Consider the following 20,453-nt stretch of genomic DNA (forward strand, 5'->3'; position numbering starts at 1 on the left):
CCATATCCAGCCTATTTTTAAAATGTGTTTAAAGACAGGGTCTTGCTCTGTTGCCCCAGCTGGAGTGTAGTGATGCATTCACACTCAGCCTCAACCTCCTGGACTCACACAACCTCGCCTCAGCCTCCTGAGGAGCTGGGACCACAGGCACCACCAATATGGCCTACATCAAACTCAGCCTCTCTTATGGTTCAAAAATCTGCTATATTGTTAAAATTTTTCAAAGTTACACAAAAGTCAAGAGAACTGTGCAGTGAACACCATGCGCCCATCTCCAGACTCTGGCCATTATCAGCTCCTGCCCATCAATCTGGCTCCTCTAGGCTCCCCCAACTTCCGCCCTCCCGGGACTCCTCTGACGCAAATCCCCACTTTCCTGCTATATCTCTGGTTCGGGACAGCTGGGGGCTTATGGGAAGCGAGCCTGACCTGTGCTATTACGATCCGGAGAGCGCCCCGAGGGTCTTACCTGCTGCTCACACAGCAGCGTGCTCAGGGCCTGCCTGCATGGCAGGATCATCATGGGGAAGCCCACAGCCACCGACATCATGAAGCCCACACGGAGCATCTCCGTCACCAGGTTGGAGGGAAAGTGCATGAGCACGTTGCCGGCCGTGGCCTCGGTGAAGCTGACGTAGCCGAAAAACCCCACCTGTTGGAGAGTAAGAAATGGCAACGTGGCAGACAGACATCCTAGTCGAGTGGCACCTGTCACAGTGGGCAGGGCAGGGGGGGGACCTGTGCCCTGCCCCCCAGAATGGCCTTCAATCCACTTCATAATGAAGCTTCTACAAGAGATGGCCTTCCAGGGGCAAGGCACCATTTCGCCTCCTCCTTCTAAAAATCTCTAGTTTCTGTAAGAACATGCCCATTTCTTTCTTTTTCTTTTTTTTTTTTTTTTTTGAGACGGGGTCTCCCTCTGTAGACCAGGCTGGAGTGCAGTGGTGCGACCTTGGCCTCAGCGTACCTCCACCTCCCCGGTCCTGGTTCAAGCAATTCTCCTGCCTCAGCCTCCCGAGTAGCTAGGTTTACACGCACGTGCCACCATGCCCAGCTAATTTTTGTATTTTTAGTAGAGACAGGGTTTCACCATGTTGGCCAGGCTGGTCTTGAACTCCTGACCTCATGATCTGCCCACCTCGGCCTCCCAAAGTGCTGGGATTATAGGTGTGAGCAACTGCGCCCGGCCGGAACATGCCCATTTCTACAGAGAATTAACAGAGGTCTTGGAGAGAGAGTAAGAGTGGCTCAGATAAAGGGTTCTGGGAGCAGCCCTGGTGCCCAGCTCCTCAGGTCAGGAGAGCTTCCTGGCCCAGGGTGGACCCAGGCTCACAGGTCTGGTCCTGGAATGATGGAAGCTGATGGAGCTGCGCCAGGTCCCCGCGCAGCCTCCAGACACTGGGATGGGAACAGAGAGAAAAACCCAGCAGCACACAGGGCCAGGGCCATGCCTGTGGCAGTCCCACGGGGCACCACGGCACGTCATGCTGGCATGACACAGGTGCGGAGAGGGCGTGGCAAGGCTCTTACCATGACGTAGAAGGTGGTGACCACATTGAGGGAGGAAGCAAATATGGAACTCATGGTTTTCACTGACGGCTCATCCAGGCTGTCGTAGGTGGGCAGCACCTGGCTGTATAGAAACAGGCCATTTCACAGTGGACCCGAGAGGCACGCCCTCCCCAGCGGCGCCACTTCTAGGACCTCTCTGCAGCCCAGCGAGAGTCTCTGACCTTCCTTCATGCAACATTCTCCGCATACTGGAAGTCCCAGCGCTGAGGCCAGGATTTGGTGTTGCTGAGGACAGGAGCGTTGCAGCAGCCCCCACTCAGGACACCCCCCAGAGCGTGCACCATGCGAACATTCCCCAAGGCTACGGAACGACAGGCTGCTGCTCCACGCCAGGGAGCAGGTGCTGAGAGTCAAAGCAGCCAGTTTACAGGGCAAGCAGCCGGAGGAGGCTGCTCAGAGAATCGCTGTCAAGAGGAGGGAAAGTTAAACAAACACCCTGGCCTGGGCGGCCGGCCCATCTCAGCGCCTCCATCTCGGCGCCTCCGCACAGGCATGATCAGAGTCGGCACAGACAAGGAGACGGCCTGGGGCGCGATTCCCCACTGCAGCCTCTCACTTGTGTGATGAGAAAACTGGCTTCGGTCCCACAGCCTGGTGCCAGGAGTGTGGTGCTGCTAGGGGTGGGAGGGACCCAAGCCACCGGCCAGGCAAGGACATGACAGCCCTGCACAGGCAGCAGACGCATCCGAGGGACGTGCACAGGGACCTGGGCCCCTGGAGAGGGGTGGGCGAGATGAGAAGGGAGAGGCTGGGGCCATGGAGCATCTGTGTGCAGCCGGGGAGAAGGGAGTTGGGCCAGGCACACGCCAGAGCACAGGTGAGAGCTGCTCTGCCATGGGGCTGAACGAGGACTCTGGAGTGGGAGTCCAGGGGGGTGCTCCTAGGGTGTCCAGGTGACCATGGCCATGGCTGTCCCAGGGCAGGGGCTCAAGGGCACAAAGGAAGCTAGGTGGGCCAGGGGGAGGGCAGGATGCAGAAAGCCAGCAGCCAGTAAATGGACCAGCACAGCGGCCAGCGGAGCCAAATCCCAAACCGCCTTGAAGAAAGTGAAAGAAAAAACAGGACATCCTGACTTTATTAAAAAGCAAACCAGGCCAGGCACAGTGGCTGACACCCGAATACCAGCACTTTGGGAGGCCGAGGCAGGAGGATCACTGGAGCCCGGGAGGTTGAGGCTGCAGTGAGCTGTGATCGCATCACTGCACTCCAGCTTGGGTGACACAGCAAGACCCCATCTCCAAAAAAAAGAAAAGAAAACCCAGCAGACTGACAAGTGAGAAGGTCCTGCCAGCAGCTGCTGGTGTCCCGTTGCCCAGGTCCTAGCACACCATCCCATCAGGCCGCCCTCAGCATGGAGTGCCATCAGCAGCAGTCAGGGGACCCCGCAGGACATGAGCCTTCCCCTCAGCCCAGGCTAGAAGGGAGCTAAGTGGCCAACGCCTGTGCACACAGCCCCAGGAGGCTGGCAGAGAATCAGGAGAAACACCCGAGAGGTCTCCACGGCCCTAGACCCACAGCTACAGAAGAAGGCCATGTTGCGGCATGAACTTCCCAGTGCTAAACTGTCCTCTCGCCAGAGCTGAGTCCACACCAGGGAGTCTTGGCTTGAGGGGACCAGCGTTGGTGCCCCATGACACGTGCTTACCCCCAGCCCCCAATACATACTGTGGGGAGTGACCCCCAAGGAAGCCACGGACACTGGGGGAAGGGGTGTCCCATGCACACGGGGTGGCCAGGGTGGAAGGCCAAGCCCCAAGCTCCTCTCCAATCCTGACCACCTACCCCAGGGACCCCTAGGATCATCCCTGGAAAGAAACAAGGTAGGAGCCACAAAACCTCCTGGCCACCTGCAAAGGAGCTCCACAGATGGGGGACATGCTGAGCCCTGGCCCATGGCCCCAGACGGAGCATCCCTGGCCCGCCCACCTAGCAAGGCAGCCTCTGAGCCTCAGGCCTACCAGAGTCAAATGGAGCCGTCCACATGCAGCTCTTGGGTGTGTGCCCCTCTGCCCTACTGTGAGGATGGGGACCCTGGTCTCCAGAAAGACCCTGACCTCCAGGGCCTTCTGGGCTCAGTGCTGCCCGGCTGCTTCTCTGGGCCTAGGACAACCATTCTGCATAACCAGGTATGCATTTACCAAAAACGGCCAGATAGTGAAGGCACAAGGGAGACCTGGCCCCAGCTTGCATCCAGGCCAATCACAGAGGCAGGGGGCGCGGCCCGCCACCCAACAGGGACAGGCACTCTGGTGCAGTGACGCTGTGGGAGGGAAGAGATGTCTCTGCTCTCAGAAAACATTCCTGGGTTCAGAGGTGGGGAGGTCAGCACGGCGGCCGGCACGGGGGTGGGGAGGTCAGCGCAGCGGCCAGCACAGGGAGGGATGTCCCTGCTCGGGAGAATGTCAGGTGAATCTGTGGGCCTGCACGTCCTCGGGGAGGGGCAGAAGGAAAGCTGCACTTGTTGAGCCGCACGCTCCAGCACTTCAGAACCCAGCACCTGACTCCGGAACCAGACCCAAACGAGGTGCACCGGCTGCTACGTGGCCACCACCAAAAAGCCCCAGCTGCAGATTTATTTCTAAATATACAAACACGCAGACACAAAGGGCAACTGGTAACTAGGTATGTGGCGGAAGAATGCGGCTTCTGTCACCGATCATAATGGGATATTAAACAGCAAGACTGGGGCGCGTTCTGGTGGAGACGGAGCTGCCAAGAGAGACGCTAAGTGGGAAATGACGATTTGGATCTCGCATGTGGGTGTAAACACAGTGGTATGAACAAATTTCATCTGTCACATTAGTTTACGATTGGCTCAATGCATGCCCACTAACGCTACAGGGGCCGCTCTGCCAGCCCCCCGCACGCCGATGGTCTTTTCCCGTCTGCGCCGGATTTACGCCTCTCTTTTCAGCCGGTTACCATGTTCCAACCGGGCATGAATCACTCGCTCTTGTCATTTTGGTGGAGAAGGTAATGCTGCTGGAATTATGGAAGAGCCCGATCCGCATTTACAGAGCCCTGCGTGCCAGAGAGAAAGCAGGCTCGCGCGCACATGCAGGCCTCCAAATGCATCCAGCAGCCATCTGAAGTCAATGTTTGTGCCATTTCCTTTTAAATATTCTCAGAACAGCTAAATTCTGGCGAAGCGCTCGACTCTGTGCAGTCAGATGGCTGGGTTGCTGCTGCATCCCCCACAGCCAACGCTCTGCTTGTGGGGATCTGGCAAACCAGGGACTCTCACCAGCTAGTCCCAAACATATCCCAGGAATGAAGCCGATTTACCTCCCGATTAAAATATAACTATCTCCCTCAACCTGGGGCGGGCAAGGTCATCACTGAACAAGACATCACTCTTTAGCAGCCAGCAAAGAGCGATCACAGTAAACGAGAAAGAGAGGGTCCCGTCTCCCAGCAGCTTGCCCTCCCCGTCACAGAACTCCACCACAGACCACAGCAGGACACTTACGACTGGCAGGCGAAGGACATGCCGAAGATGGGGATGCAGCGGAAGACGCCCTCCCAGCGGACATAGCTGACCCGCCGCAGCCACTGCCCACTGAAGAGGCCGTGCTTGAGAGAGGAGAGCACCATCTGCAGAGGGAGAGGGGAGAGAGCACGGGGCAGGTCAGGACGCAGGCGGGACTCAGCATCCCGGCCCACACACCGCTAGGAAGGAGTGGCAGGAGAGTGCAGCTCTTCCCACCCACATCCCAGCCCCCCACCACCCTGTGCCACCCTGTGCCGCCAGCTGGAGGCAGGCAGACCCCGTGCCTTTCTGGATTCCCAACCCCTGCCTCAGAGCACCCTGGTTCATCCCGCGGGCACCAGAGCAGCTGCTCTTGCAAGGGGGCTGCTTGGCGCAGACAGGAGGAGACCACTGAGCATGCATGGCCCCAGTTTCCATCGGTTACAGAGGCTGGTTTCCCACGTGGGCCGGTCCCTCCCCATCTTGTACTGTGTTAGACATGGACATTTTCCAGAAGACTGGCCCACCAGGACGCGGCTATCTCAAGAGTAAAGAGGTAGCTGCCACTGGGCTGGCCCTCACTCGGAGAGCTGAGGAGCACTGGAGACCCTGGCTTCAATGACCACCTGGCCTCGTCCTGGTGCAAACCCGCTGTGAGACACCCAGGTTCCAGCCACTCAGGAAGGGTCATTTCTGACCTTGCCAGGGAACAGGAAGGTCCCAGGGGCTCGGGTCCTGGGGCTTCTATGGGCAGGGGCCTGGCAGAGAATGGAGGGTGTGCTGGGGGCTCTGGGTGGTATCCGTGTTCTCAGTGCCAACTCCACAGCTGGCCCCTAGTCCATCCTGTTATAAATTCTCATTTAGAAAAATAATAGCGGCTGGGCGTGGTGGCTCACGCCTGTAACCCCAGCACTTTGGGAGGCTGAGGCGGGTGGGTAACAAGGTCAGGAGTTCGAGACCAGCCTGGCCAAGATGGTGAAACCCCTTCTCTACTAAAAATAAAAAAAATTAGCCAGGTGTGGTGGCAGGCACCTGTAATCCCCGCTACTTGGGAGGCTGAGGCAGGAGAATCACTTGAACCCGGGAGATGGAGGTTGCAGTGAGCCGAGATTGCACCACTGCACTCCAGCCTGGGCGACAAAGTGAGACTCCGTCTCAAAAAACAAACAAACAAACAAACAACAATAGCTTGCCACCTTGTGTCAAAACACTGGCACCGTGAGCCTTGGTCACAAACCCTACGTAAGACATCTTTGCATAAAGCAAGTGGTCTTGGAGTTTCCTTCGCCTTGCCTGGACGACATGAAACCAGCCTCAGAGCCACCCCTGCCCTGAGCCCCAGCCTCTCCTGCCAGCCAACCGCACCTGGGTCCAGCCAGCCCCGTCTGCCCCGTGGTGCCCAGGGACCGTGGGATGAATGGCACTTCCTGGTACATCCTGCTACTTCCAACACATTCCCAGGAGGCAGCAGGCGGCCACACCAGACCTGGGCACGAGCCTGCTGTGGCCACAGGAAAGAATGGGCCAGGAGCAGCCTTTCGGCGGGTACCCACGCACGCTGCCGACTCACCACGAACATGAACACGGTGTAGAAGAGGAGGGCCATGGCGCTGAAGGACTGGATGGAGGCCATCATGTTCCGCTGAAGGCTGAGCGGGAGCACGATGCACAGCGACACGGCGAACAGCAGGAACATGCGGAAGGTGCTGCCCACCTGCGGGGAGCCAGCAGGGGGTCTTGGCCACAGCCCGGGCCTGCTCACCACCGGGCTCTCTGCACTGACAGGGAGTGGGAGCGCCCTGAGCCCGAAAGCCGACGGCATCCAGGTGAATGATGCCGGTGGGTCTGAGGCTGGCACACTCGCCTGGAAGCCGCTCTCACAGCCGCTGTGCCGTGTGCAGCCTCGGACACTGGGTATTTCCCCTCCCTGGAGCCCAGCCCAGCCCCACAGCGAGACCAGCCAGAGCAGGACAGCAGCCCCCCTAACACGGGAGGCAACACAGCAGCTGTGAGTCGGACTCAGCTGCCCTGGGCGAGGGGCGGGAAAGGTGCAGACTTGCCCTGTGGGCAGGACGGGCCCAAAGCTCTAGCTACAAAGGCCACTACAAAGCACGGAAAACGGAAGGTTGAATGGGGAGACAGAGTAGGGGACCTAGCTCCCTGGATGCTCCTTGGAACTGTCTCTGACAAGGAGCGAATCTGGTACATTCCACTCCTGGAGAGGACAGCCCCGCCTCAGTGGCCTTGAAAGCCTTTCTACGCTGTTAGCACCCTAACGTGCCGTGATGCCTGCCCTGCCCAGTGAGGGGCTCTGCTCCACGGCAGCGAGGGAAAGGTGTGTGGGCCCGTCAGGTGGGCCTCTCTGTGGTGGGGGGCAAGCACGGAGGAGGCTACCCCAAGGTCCCTGCAAGAAGTGCTGAGTCCACAGCCCCCAGCAGCTCTGGGTGACCACGGAGGCCGGGGATGCCCGAGGGCCTGGCCGCCTCTGCCCTCCAATGGGCAGCCCGGGCTGGCAGAGACTTGCTCTGCACTGCGCCCGGGTCTGAGGCTCCCCCACCCGCCCCTCATCTACATGGTGTCGGACTCTGCCTGGCTTGCTTCCTCCCGTGTACCTCTCACAGACGTGACCCAGCAAAGCCCCCGCACTCCACCAAGCCCCTGGAATGACAGCAGGCTCGACAGAAGCTTCTCCCGACCAGCACCCAGGTCTCGGTCCTCGGGAGGATCCCACAGAGGGCCTCAGAGCAGCCATCAGCATCTGAACAACCCAGAACCCTGAACACGTCCTTACCTGAAACCCGAACAGCCGGGCGAAGAAGTTGGACCCCAAGTCGCCGATCACGACGTAGAAGGCGATGCAGGTGCCCAGCATCAGCCCGATCATGCTGCATGGGGACGGGGGTGCGGGAAATGCCATCAGGGTGAGCTGGCACAGCACCTGGGCTGCCGCCAGGGACTACCCCAAGGCTGGGCTGAATGACAGATGTGATTTCTTTTTTCTTTTTTTTTGAAACAGAGTCTCACTCTGTCGCCCAGGCTGGAGTGCAGTGGCGAGATCTCGGCTCACTGCAAGCTCCGCCTCCCAGGTTCACGCCATTCTCCTGCCTCAGCCTCCCGAGTAGCTGGGAGTAGCTGAGTAGCCACGCCCGGCTAATTGTTTGTATTTTTAGTAGAGACGGGGTTTCACCGTGTTAGCCAGGATGGTCTCGATCTCCTGATCTCTGTGACCCGCCTGCCTCAGCCTCCCAAAGTGCTGGGATTACAGGCGTGAGCCACTGTGCCTGGCCAACAGATGTGATTTCAAACGCGCCCCAGTTCACAGGGCGCGGGCAGGTTCTGTGGCGCTCGCTATGTCACTTGGCATGCACACCAAACGACACTCAGCTTTTCTCAGCCTGGTATTATACTCGCCCCTCTGCGGAGGCTCTAAAAGTTACAAAAATCTCCATGATGGGCCCGGCACAGTGGCTCACGCCTGTAATCTCAGCACTTTGGGAGGCCGAGGCAGGCGGATCACCTGAGATCAGGAGTTCAAAACCAGCCTGGCCAACATGGCAAAACCCTGTCTCTACTAAAAATACAAAAACTAGCTGGGCCTGGTGGCACGCGCCTGTAATCTCAGCTACTTGGGAGGCTGAGGCAGGAGAATCGCTTAAACCTGGGAGGTTGCAGTGAGCCGAGATCGCAGCATTGCACTCCAGCCTGGGTGACAGAGCAAAACTCCATCTCAAAAAACAAAAAAATAGAAAAAGCCCCACGATGTTAGTCAAGTTAAGAGAACAATCAACTGCTTTCAAAAAAGGCTGTTCGTTTGAGTTTACAATTCCCTAATTTAGAAGCCTAGAAGTGCAATCTCCCAGCGATTTTTTCATCTCATAAATTTTTTCATCTCATGAAATTTTATTCCAAAGGAAGAAGAATACGACATTTGCAATGTAATGCCACCTTTATGCGGCGGTGTTTGAGGGGCAGGTGCGGTGCTAAGGAACGGTGTTGAGAGACTACAACTGAGGGGGGACTGTTTAACAGGTTCTCGGAGTTTTCCATACATAAATTTTTCTTACAACACTGAAGGGTACAAGTAATTGGACTTTCATGTATTAGGGACTCTTCAGAAACCTGAGTTACAGGTGAATCTGGGGATGAAACTGCCGCTCCCGCCGGGAGGGTCCCCAGTGTCTGGGTGCGGGGGTGGGGGGCAAGTGCAGCGGCAGGGTGGGGCTTACCTGGTCTCCACCAGCATCTTGCCTGCCTTCCCGTAGGCGTGGAATGCTAGTGCAAAAGAAAAAGGAACACTCAATCCAACAGCGTGAGAAGCTCGTCCAGAACAAAGGTACTGAGCCAAGCTGTCAAGGGCGATTTCGCAGAAACCCACGGGCCCAGATTCTCCGGGGCATGAGGGGTATTTCAAATTCTGGCCGCCAGGTTATTTTTGGATCTACTGTCTGCAAATGAAACTACAAGAAACAAAGACAGAGCAAGGGAAGGACAGGAGGCAGGTTCTTCTTTCACTCCATCAGATTGTTTAACAAAGAGACAGGTCCCTGCGATGCAGCCCTCCCACCCGGTGAGCACTGGGGGCCGGCTGGAAACAGCATCCCACAGCCCGGCACGGCCGAACCCCGTGCTGCTGGCCAGAGCTTGCAGGTCCCCAGAGGGTTCAGTGCCGGTCCCAGGTGCCCGAGCGCCACAGCCTGCACCAGAGGGACTCTGACGGAGGGCTTTCATTTTCACCCTTTGGTTGGGATTTATAGAAACAAATGGAGACTCTTTTCGAGCATGGTGCTTCAGGAAGGGAGGGGACGAGAGCCCTGGGCTTGTGGTGTCCACGTGGACGGCTAATGAGGAGCCTTGCCGATGAGGAGCATGCGTCCCCGACGGGGCGGCCGAATGCGGAAGGAGCCGCCATTCTCTCCGCCCTGACCGCGGGATTCTCTGCAGCAGATGAAAAACGGCGCTGACTCAGCAGGGTCCCTCCCAGGCCCCGAGCGGTCATCTGGTGACCCCCGCGCTTCCCCAACGGCCCAGCCCCCAGCCGGAGGAGGGCAAAGGGAAGTCCCGGCTCCAAGGCGCACCCAGAGATGCGGTGCATGTGGCAGGATGGCCCAGCCCCATCGGCAGCCCCAGCTTCCTGCCCCCGGTTTCCTTCCTCCCACGGGCTACAGGCCTCTGATGAGCTTTGGAAAGCAGGAAACACACAGGCCAGTAACTATGAATGGGTCCAAAAAACACTCCTTATTACTTTAAACTACTTAGGAAGAAGCACAGCGTTGCCGAACGCCAGAGCCCGGGAGCAGCAAAGACCCCACCTCCAGGGCTCACCCTGGCCTTTCCTGGACCTGCCTATGGGCTCACTGAAGAAGCCTGGCACCCCTTGAGTTCATCCCACAACACGGAAACCCGAGCCAGGCCCCAGAAGCTGACCTGAGGCTGTGGAGAGTTTCAAACACTAAGAACTCCAGGAGCCCCCTCAGCAGCCCACAGCCCAGGGCCCTGCTGTCACCAAGGAACGCCCTCCACACCCCTCAGTGACGGCACAGCCCGGAAGCAACAAAACACGGCGCTCTAAACATGAAGTTGCTCCTGGCCATAATGTGCCTTTTTATTCTCCAAAAGGAAGCTGAGTCTCTACAGCATATTCCAAACACGAGCGCACCTTGCCCAAGAAGGTTCCAGAATATGCCTGCCACTGGCAAGGGAAAATGGAAGGCCGTCTAGGAAATCAGGGCAGCACTCTCTTCTGGTTCCCAGGACAACATCCTGAGAGCCCACCACGCTGAGACACGGCCCCACGCGCCTTCTTTTCCCCACGTGGGCCAAACCCTCACCCGCCATTCCCAGTGTCAATCCCTCGGCAACTTCTCCTCCCCAGGTTCAAACACCAGCCCCAGTTGGACTGACCCCACTCCTTCACATCCTGCGTGGACTGGCACAGAGAAAGGGAGGAAGAGGCTGAAGCGCCCAGCAAGGTCCTGGGGACCCAGCCCTCCCCCGAGTGTGGACTCCCAGTGCGGGCCCAGCCCCTGCCAGGCTGGAGGTATCTGTGAGCGGCGAGCTCTGAGGGCGCGGCCTCCATGCAGGGTGTACCCTACCCCAGGTGCAGTCGGATCTCCCCCAGAGCCAGCACAGGAGCCACAGAAGCCTGGACCACCCAACGACAGGACGCGGGCAGCACTCCTGACACCGCTGCTCACAACCGAGAACTCAGAGGCCGCGTGGGGGCCAAACAGTCGCTGCTGCTGGGGGAGGCGGTTTCTAGCCCAGACCACGCATGCCAGGGTTCAGGCACAACTCTCAACAGGGCAGTGTCTGGGGCTCAGAACAGCTTCATGAGAAGCCGCGACAGCTGAAGGAGGCTGAATGACTGATGTATCTGTGTGTCTTCTGAAGAGGGGATTTAGAAAAGTCCATGTCCGAGCAAGATACGCAGGGCAAGGAAGCAGCAAGTGAGAAGGTGACCAAAACGACAAAAACCACCTGCAACCAGCAACAGCAAATAGGACAGGGAAATATACAAACACCAACAAAAAACGACACCTCTCCAGGCTGGCACATGGCACTGGAGGACAGCGGGGAGGGTAAAGCGATCAGCGGCCACCTCCCCAGGCTAACCAACCCGAGGAACCATTACACCGCAAACCTATGCCTGGGTGGGGGCAGATGCCATTCGGAGGAAACCACCTAGCCGTCCCAGGGAAAGTCAGTCTGTGTGCAAGGACGGGACCCAGCCCGGCGCCTCCTGAAGACTGGAGCGTGGAGCTGCTGTCCACTCTGCACGAGGGCCTCGCCTCAGCTCCAGGAGAGTCTCATCTTACCCTCCCCAGGGACGCCTCTCCCAGCGCGGGTCTCCCCACTTCTAAGACGAGCCAGGGCACACTGCAGCTGACGCGGAGCAGCTGGGCCCAGGGGCCTCTGTCCGGAGCTCATGCAGTGGAACCACTGTGTTTGGTGTCAAAGGCATAACCTGAGACACACTTGGTGTTTTGGAATCTTTTTTGTTTCTGGCAGGCAGAAGTGGACTGCGGTCACCCCATGCAGGTAAAGGTTGGAAGCTCAGGCAGGAGTTCCAGGCAGCACAGAAGAGCACCCACCCGGCAATTTTCTTCCAGTCCTTCACATGTAGCCAAACTGGTTTGACTTTTCAGGGACTTTGAATGAATAGACAGCCGGCTATCAGAAATGGGGGCCTCCCCAGCCCTGGGTCACCGGTCTTCTTCCAGGACACAGCCAAGGACTGGAGTTGGGGCCTCTGCTACAGAAACCCTATACAGAGACCTCAGTGAGGAGAAAAGGGTCGTCCTGCAGGCCACAGCTCTGCAGACCCAGGAAGGGGCCCGCCCAGGCACGGTGCCTCCTGGCTTCCGGTAGGCATGTTTCAGCCCAAGTTGAATTAGGCCATCTCACTGTGGATCAAATTTAACAGTGAACTTCACTTCCTCAAATAACGACAAGAAAAGACTCTGACAGCACCATTCTCATCAGGAAGGGAGGAGAAGGAACACATCCCCTCCGGTTCTGAGGGCCGAAACGAATGCAGGACTCTCTGTGGCAACATGAAGGGGACTGGGAGGAAGCGGAGGCTGGGAGGCCAGGACCCACGTGTGGACCGTGCAGGTGTTTTTATTTTGTTTGGCCCCCTGGACCCCTAAACACCATTTCCTCTCCCGCCACCTCCTCACTCTGCCGTGGGAGCTGTGAGCCCGGGGGGCAGGATGGCCTTCTGCAGGGAGGGCCCAACATCCCAGCCGCACACTGGCTGGAAGGTCCAGAGCCTTCATCACAAGGCCAGAATTTTCACCAAAACCCACAGGGCCAACTCCTGAGAACACGGATGCTGGAATTTCAACACCCAGGCTGGATGCCCCCAGAATGGAACGTGGAGCTGAGAGGTGCCGAGCCTGTGGCGGGCAGGGAGACAGCGCAGGCCACACAGCCTGTGGGCAGACGGGAAGGTGAGGGATGGCGCCCTCGAAGACAAACAACGTAGAAAATATTCCACACTGAAATGAAGCAGAAAGCGCAGCCTTCTCTCCTGGCTGAAACAGCATTAAAGCAAGAAAGAACTAAGGGAAACAAAACTGCAACCAACAGCATCAGGGGAAGGACACAGCCACTGGGAGAGAAGCCACTGAACTCCAGCAACAGCCCGGGCCTGAGGAGCTTCCTCCATGGAATTCCGAGTTGGGGAGAACAGCAAGGCTCTCTGCAGGCAGCTCCGCGGGAAGGCATCTGGTGTCCAGGAGAGACACAGAGAGAGCAGGTCTGCACCAGCACCGTGAGGACGGCTGTCTCAGTCTGAGTTTAGAAGAGGAAGCTTGCGTGGGCCTGCATGGGAGCAGGCAGGAGGGCACGGTGACAGAGAGACCTGGCGCCTCATACCCTTCTGTGTCACTCCAATTTTGAAGCATGTGATTATAACAGGTTTTTCTTTTTTTTTCCAGACAGAGTCTCACTCTGGCACCAAGGCTCGAGTGCAGTGGCGTGATCTCAGCTCACTGCAGCCTCCACCTATCGGGTTCAAGAGATTCTCCGGCCTCAGCCTCCCGAGTAGCTAGGATTACAGATGCCTGCCACCATGTCTGGCTAATTTTTTGTATTTCTGGTAGAGATGGGGTTTCACCATGTTGTCCAGGCTCATCTCGAACTCCTGACCTCAAATAATCCGCCTGCCTCGGCCTGCCAAAGTGCTGGGATTACAGGCACGAGCCACCACGCCCGGCAGGTTTTTTTTTTAACTGCATTTTTTTTTTAATTTGATTTTTAATTCTTTTGAGACAGGGTCTCGCTCTGTCACCCAGGCTGGAGTACAATGGTGTGATCACAGCTCACTGCCACCTCAGACTCCTAGGCTCAGGTGATCCTCCCACCTCAGCCTCCCAAATAGTAGCTGGGACGACAGGCACGTGCAACCACACCCGGCTCATTTTTTTGCAGCATTACATTTTAAAATAAAAAAAAACCCTGCTATCCAAGGAATTCTTGAAGAATCAAGTAGAGTAAATAAATAAATAAATAAATGGAATAAGGCCCCCGCCCCAGGTCCAGAGCCACCTTGTGGAGAGGGCGCCTCACCCAGGCCGGCGTAGGTCCTCCGCTTGCTCAGGCTGGCCGACTTCACCAAGAACATGCACGACTGGTGCGTCATCCAGGAGCAGAAGACCAAGAGCAGCGCCCCCAGGACGATGCCGCACTGCAGGGTGGAGACAGGAACACATGTTCACAGCAGCAGGTGCTCCCCAGAGGCCCTCACCCCACACACGCGGCTCATGAGGACCCTCTTCACCCCCAGGCCCCGCTCCATCCCAATCTCCTGCCGAACGCGACACTTCCTAGCACTGAAAGGGCCATTTCCTTGCTGTGGTGGCCGCGCGCCTCGTCCAGGGATGAAGCTGTATGCGCGGAGCACAGGGGCGCCATCTCCTTCCCAGTCCCCGCCTCAAGTCTTCATGGACAGCGGGGTGCTGCCAACTAATACCCCCTTGTTCTCTGCACACACCCTACATGCACCATCTTTAGCCACTTGAGTCCACAGCTACGAGTAATGAACACGTTCTGGAAGAGATTAAAAATGCCATTTTCCCCGTTCTCATAAGTTAAATAGACACTTACTGTGTGACCTGGGGATTAACTGCACCCCTAGGTATTCACTTACCAAGAGGAATGAAAACGTGTTCATGAAAAACCTGTATGCCAATGTTTACAGCAGGTTTATCCACAACCCAAAAATGGAAAAACAACCCAAATGTCCTTCAACAAGCGAATGGATACAAACTGTGGTCCATTCGAATAAGGGAATATTAGTCAGCAGGAAAAAGGGATGACTACTGACACCCACCGTGACACGGATGGGACTCAAACGCACCATGCTGAGCAGAGGAAGCTGGACTCTGAATGCTACAGTGTCATTCTGTTTACAGGAAACTCAGAAAAGGCAAACTTTTAGGCCAGGGAACAGCTCAGTGTTGCCAGGGGTTGGGGGTGTGGAGATTGGGGACCCTCTGGGGGATGAAGCTGTGTGTTCTGTTTGACTGTGGTGGTTACACAGCAAGCCCATGACCTGCACCCTAAAGAGAGTCAATCAGCCGAGCACTGTGGCTCACACCTGTAATCCCAGCACTTTGGGAGGCCGAGGCGGGCAGATCACGAGGTCAGGAGATCGAGAGCCTCCTGGCCAACATGGTGAAATCCCATCTCTACTAAAAATACAAAAATTAGCTGAGCACGGTGGTGTGTGCCTGTAATCCCAGCTACTTGGGAGGCTGAGGCAGGAGAATCACTTGAACCAGGGAGTCAGAGGTTGCAGTTGAGCCGAGATTGCGCCACTGCACTCCAGCCTGGCGACCGAGCAAGACTCCGCCTCGAGAAAAAAAAAAAAAAGAGAGAGTGAATCTTCCTGCGTGTCCACTACCTCCATCGAGGTGACACTTAAAACACAAGGACCGCCACACTAGTGCGAGACGTCAGTCACGTGAACCTAGCTGGACGGTGAGGGGGGCGGGAGCGCTGCACTTTCCCGTCTGTTGTTCTGTAGACTTAAAACTGCTCAAACACATAAGTCCGGCTGGGCACACTGGCTCACAACTGTCATCCCAGCACTTTGGGAGGCCGAGGCAGGTGGATCATTTGAGGTCAGGAGTTCGAGACCAGCCTGGCCAACATGGTGAGCCCCCCACCTCTACTGAAAACACACACAAAAAATTAGCCAGGCTTGGTGGTGGGCGCCTGTAATCCCAGTTACTTAGGAGGCTGAGGCAGGAGACTTGCTTGAATCTGGGAGGTGGAGGTTGCAGTGAGCTGAGATTGAACCATTGCACCCCAGCCTGGGTGACGAAGCACGACTCCATCTCAAAAAAAAAAAAAAAAAGTAAGTCTATTAATACCAAAAACTCATGAGATATCACCAAGCACTCATCAGAATGGCTCCAGCGGAAAAGACACGATACCCAATGCTACCGGGGACGCGGGCCGGCATGTGCACCACTGCACCCACATGGCAGCTCCAGAGCAGAGCACACGCACCCTGGGGCCCGGCCCCTCCACACAGGCACGCACCCAGCAGAAACGCACCCCCTGCCAACGCCTGTCCAACTCCTCAGGGCATCACAAGAGCTCCCAATAGGAGACACCGTAAATGCCTCACAGGGGTAAACTACACACAGACACACACGGCGGTGCAGCGGACACCAGAACGCAAGCCAGACACTCGCACTAGACACCTGCACAGCAGGACCCACCCGCCTCAGTTCAAACCAGGCAGCACCACCGTGGCGCACTAGGGGTCAGCAGTGTGCCCCGGGTAGGCCGCCACGGCCACAGAGTGCGCTCCTTAATTTGGGAGCTAGTCACACGGGTTTGTTCGTCATATGAAAATTCATCAACAGCACATCTAAAGAAGTGTGTACACATTTTTGTATGTCAAACTTCAATGTTTATTTTATATATATAGATCTATATAGATCTATATAGATATATATATATTTTTTTGTTTGTTTGTTTGAGACAGAGTCTCACTCTGTTGCCCAGGCTGGAGTGCAATGGCGCGATCTTGGCTCACTGCAAGCTCCACTCCTGGGTTCAAGCGATTCTCTTGCCTCAGACTCCCTAGTAGCTGGGACTACAGGCGCCTGACATCGCGCCCAGCTAATTTCTGTATTTTTAGTAGAGATGGGGTTTTATCATCTTGGCCAGGCTGGTCTTGAACTCCTGACCTCGTGATCCACCCTCCTCAGCCTCCAAAAGTGCTGGGATTACAGGCGTGAGCCAACACGCCCAGCTATGTATATATATAAATATATCAAAACTACTAAAACAAACCAAAAAAACACTAATCCAAAGTTTTTCAATGCCAAGGCTGCCAAACACTAAACACACACATCCCCAAATCGCCTGCTGGCCTCTCCCTGCACCCCAGTCCAAGAAGGCTGCCGTGGAGGAGACGCTGCGGCCAGATCAGAGCAACTGGGCCTCCCTCTGGGCAGCCCTCAGGACTCAGAAGGACGTCTCTAGTCCTTCACTTCCTGACAGGTCTGTGCAGATGCCTGGCTAATCAGCACATGCTCTGGCAGGGGCCTAATGTCCACCACATGGCAGGTGGTCCAAGGCTCGAGACAGCTGGATCGTCTGGGCCCTAAGATGTACTTTCACAGGTGTCTAAACCAGAGCCCCTTCCACGGTGGCACTTCACCGACAGGCATCAAAGATGACAGCATTTGGGGCCAGGCACGGTGGCTCACGCCTGTAATCCTAGCACTTTGGGAGGCCGAGGTGGGTGGATCACCTGAGATCAAGAGTTCGAGACCAGCCTGACCAACATGGGGAAACCCTGTCTCTACTAAATACAAATAAATAAATAAATAAATAAATTAGCCGGCGTGGTGGCACATGCCTGTAATCCCAGCTACTTGGGAGGCTGAGGCAGGAGAATCACTCGAACCCTGGAGGCGGAAGCTGCAGTGAGCCGAGATTGCACCATTGCACTCCAGCCTGGGTGACAGAGCGAGACTCCGTCTGGAAAAAACAAAGATAACAGTCTTTGACTTGCAGGAGCAGGACCAGCCACTGCTCCACATGCCAGAATGCAGTTCTGCTGCCAGGCAAGTCACAGTGGACACTGGGACATGGAGTCAGTCCAGAAACACCCAGAGGTGGCTGGCAGAAAGCTGGGATTCTCCACGCCCAGACCAGATGCTGCCCGGGGGGCTCTGGAGGCATGTAGCCCTGTCTTCCCCTGACAGGCTCAGCAACCATATCAGGCAAACAACTCAGACACAACAGCCTGGAGGGCTGCACGGGAGGGTTTGAAAATTCCTTGATCAAAAAAAAGTTGTTTTTTTTTTAGAGATGGGGTACTGTTGTGTTGCCCAGGCTGGAGTGCAGTGGTGCAATCATAGCTCACTGTAATCTCAAACTCCTGGGCTCAAGTGATCCTTCTGCCTCAGCCTCCCGAGCAGCTGAGACTACAGGTATGCACCACCATGCCCAGCTAACTTTTAATTTTTTTTTTTGTAGAGACGGGGTCTTACTATGTTGCCCAGGCTGAAAAAATTTTTTGGATATTTTTATCCCAAAGATAATGAATATGAAAAACACAGTGTTTGCTAAGCTAATCTAAAATTAAACTACTGGTGCCATTTTGTTTCAAAATACACATGTTGTTTTCATTTTTCTACCTACTTGGTAACGTTTCAGTCAGCCTTTCTTTTCCAAAGCACTAAATGCTTGTTTATTGTAGATTAAACAGATGACACTTAGAAATGGCCATTTTCTTTCATGTGTTATTCAATGCCGGAATGACGCTAAACTTTTTGTATATGAGATTTTTTCCAACTGTGGTAACGTCTGCACACATTAGATCAAATGTGCAGTTTTTTGTTTTTGTTTTTGAGACGGAGTCTCGCTCTGTCGCCCAGGCTGGAGTGCAATGGCGTGATCTCGGCTCACTGCAACCTTCGGCTCATTGAAACCTTCGCCTCCCAGGTTCAAGCTATTCTCATGTCTCAGCCTCCCAAGTATCTGGGATTACAGGCATGTGCCACCACCCCCGGCTAATTTTTGTATTTTCAGTAGAGATGGGATTTCAGCATGTTGGTCAGGCAGTTCTCGAACTCCTGACCTCAGGTGATCCACTCGCCTCGGCCTCCCAAAGTGCTGGGATTACAGGTGTGAGCCACCACGCCCTGCCAAATGTGCGGTTTTTGTGAAACGCAGATCTTAGGTGTATAACCTGGTGGATGTTTTTAATCACCTTGCAACCAAGGTCCCTATCTAGTGTCGAAGCCTGGGAGGGGTGAGTTGTGTGCTTCTGAAGACAGGTGCAGTTGGGTCAGAGTTTTTAAAAACACGATAAAATGTAAAAATACGGAGTCCTGCCGTTCCCTTCCGATTCTGGAGGATCATTTTGCTTTGTTACACTTTGCTTCGGTATCGAGTTTTTGACTGTGGGGAACTTTCCGGCCTGGGCTGACAAGGGCTGCCAGGGCCAACGCCGTGCGCTTCTCATCCACGGATTCTCTACGGGAACTGCGCCGGGACCCAGAGGGTCGCCCCGCCCGCGGCCGCCTGCACCCGCCCAGCGAAGCCCTGCCCCGGCGGGAACTTTAACCAGGACGACCCGGCCAGACGCCCCCTCTGCGGGGGAGGCGAGGGCGGTGATCTCCGGGCCCACCGGACTCACCTGTTTGAAGCAGAAGGGCATGGTGAGGACACTGACCCCTACGATGCTGTTCACGATGTTCGTGATCAGCCCCCAGTTGGAGGCGGCGGCCGCGGTCATAGTGAGAGGTCTAGGGGCCCGGGGCGAGAGGCCTCGGGGGTCGCCGGGCTGCGGCCGGCTTTGGAAGCCCAGCCCGAGGCCACGGTCACAGGTCCCAACGTCCGGGACGCCGGTGGGGAGGGGATGGGCAGCCTGAACACGGGAGCCTGAGCAGGCGCGGGCGCGGGCCCCAGAGGCTGCCTGGAGGAGGCAGCCTCGAAGGCCGGCTGCGGGGGCGAGGTCAACCTCCGGACCCCGCCAAGCCCTGCGGCCGCCTTAGGGCCATGCGTCCCTCGCTCGGTCTCGCGGGCCGCCTGTGAATCTCCGAGCCCAGACCCGGAAGAGCCGCGGAGCCAGCTAGGGACACCTCAGCCCAACTCAGCTGCCGCCGCGGCGCTCACACTTCCGCCTTCCACGGGCTCCGTTGCCCGGAAGTGACGGCCAGGGGGTAGGGTTTGGTGGGACGCGAGCCAATGAGAGGCGGGCCCGGAGGGGCGGGCGGAAACTGGGCCGGTGGGCACCTGAGGGTCTCGCAGCTGTCCGGTTCGCCAAGCTGGTCCAGCCGACCTGTGCCCAGGGCCCCAGTTCAACGAGCTGGAGGACAAGGGACTCGCCCCGCGAGGCCTCGGTTTGGATGGGCAGTCGCGGGCTGGAGAGAAGGGGAGGCGCTGTGCCTTCCGGGGAGGAGCGGGTTTAAGGGTTCCTTTCTGACCTTTATTCCCAGGACCGATTCTGGGGCGAGTGCTTGGCGCCAGGGCACGGGGGCGGGGGCCCTGACTGCCTCAGCCGAAAAATAGTCTGTTGTGAGGAATTAGCACCTAGGAGGTAGGAATGAAACGCTGGGCACAGAGAGGCTCGGCCACTCCGCTAAGGCCACACAGCTCTAAGGGGAGGCGGTGCCCTTCAGAACTGCGCCCAGATCAGTGGCAATGTTGAACTTCACCTTTTCACACGAAAAGAGCAAGGGACATTCCTGGAGGGGACAGGAGAGGTGGAGTCTTACATGACCAGGGAAACCCGGGAGGGCTTCCAGAAGGAGGTGGCTTCTAGGCTGGAGCTTGAAGAACAAATGAGAATTCCTCGGGTAGAAATGGAGACCGGGGAGAGGAGAGAACAGAGAAGGGTCTTGATAGATCTATGGATTCCTGGCACCTAGCTGCT

At 56.6% G+C, this 20,453-nt stretch overlaps 1 protein-coding gene across 6 annotated transcripts in view; it reads right to left on the bottom strand.

Annotated features, from left to right (window-relative positions):
- Window positions 1–19,957, bottom strand: part of SLC38A10 (solute carrier family 38 member 10) — a 51,464-nt gene extending 31,507 nt beyond the window's left edge. For 2 of the 6 annotated variants that reach the window (XM_003831128.5, XM_008956511.4), the window contains exons 1-8: window positions 19,215–19,957; window positions 14,114–14,231; window positions 9,268–9,313; window positions 7,833–7,926; window positions 6,612–6,755; window positions 5,042–5,166; window positions 1,531–1,633; window positions 470–652 (exon numbers count right to left, since the gene is read on the bottom strand). In XM_003831128.5, coding sequence (XP_003831176.2) covers window positions 470–652; window positions 1,531–1,633; window positions 5,042–5,166; window positions 6,612–6,755; window positions 7,833–7,926; window positions 9,268–9,313; window positions 14,114–14,231; window positions 19,215–19,313 — 912 coding nt within the window. In that variant the 5' untranslated portion in view covers window positions 19,314–19,957. Of the gene's footprint in view, window positions 1–469; window positions 653–1,530; window positions 1,634–5,041; window positions 5,167–6,611; window positions 6,815–7,832; window positions 7,927–9,267; window positions 9,314–14,113; window positions 14,232–19,214 lie in introns of those variants that run through there. The other 4 variants (XM_063599485.1, XM_008956512.4, XM_008956513.4 and 1 more) reach the window with 3 other exon arrangements.
- Between the last annotated feature and the right edge of the window lie 496 nt (window positions 19,958–20,453).

Source organism: Pan paniscus, chromosome 19, assembly GCF_029289425.2.
Source record: "Pan paniscus chromosome 19, NHGRI_mPanPan1-v2.0_pri, whole genome shotgun sequence".
NCBI classification, from domain to species: domain Eukaryota; kingdom Metazoa; phylum Chordata; class Mammalia; order Primates; family Hominidae; genus Pan; species Pan paniscus.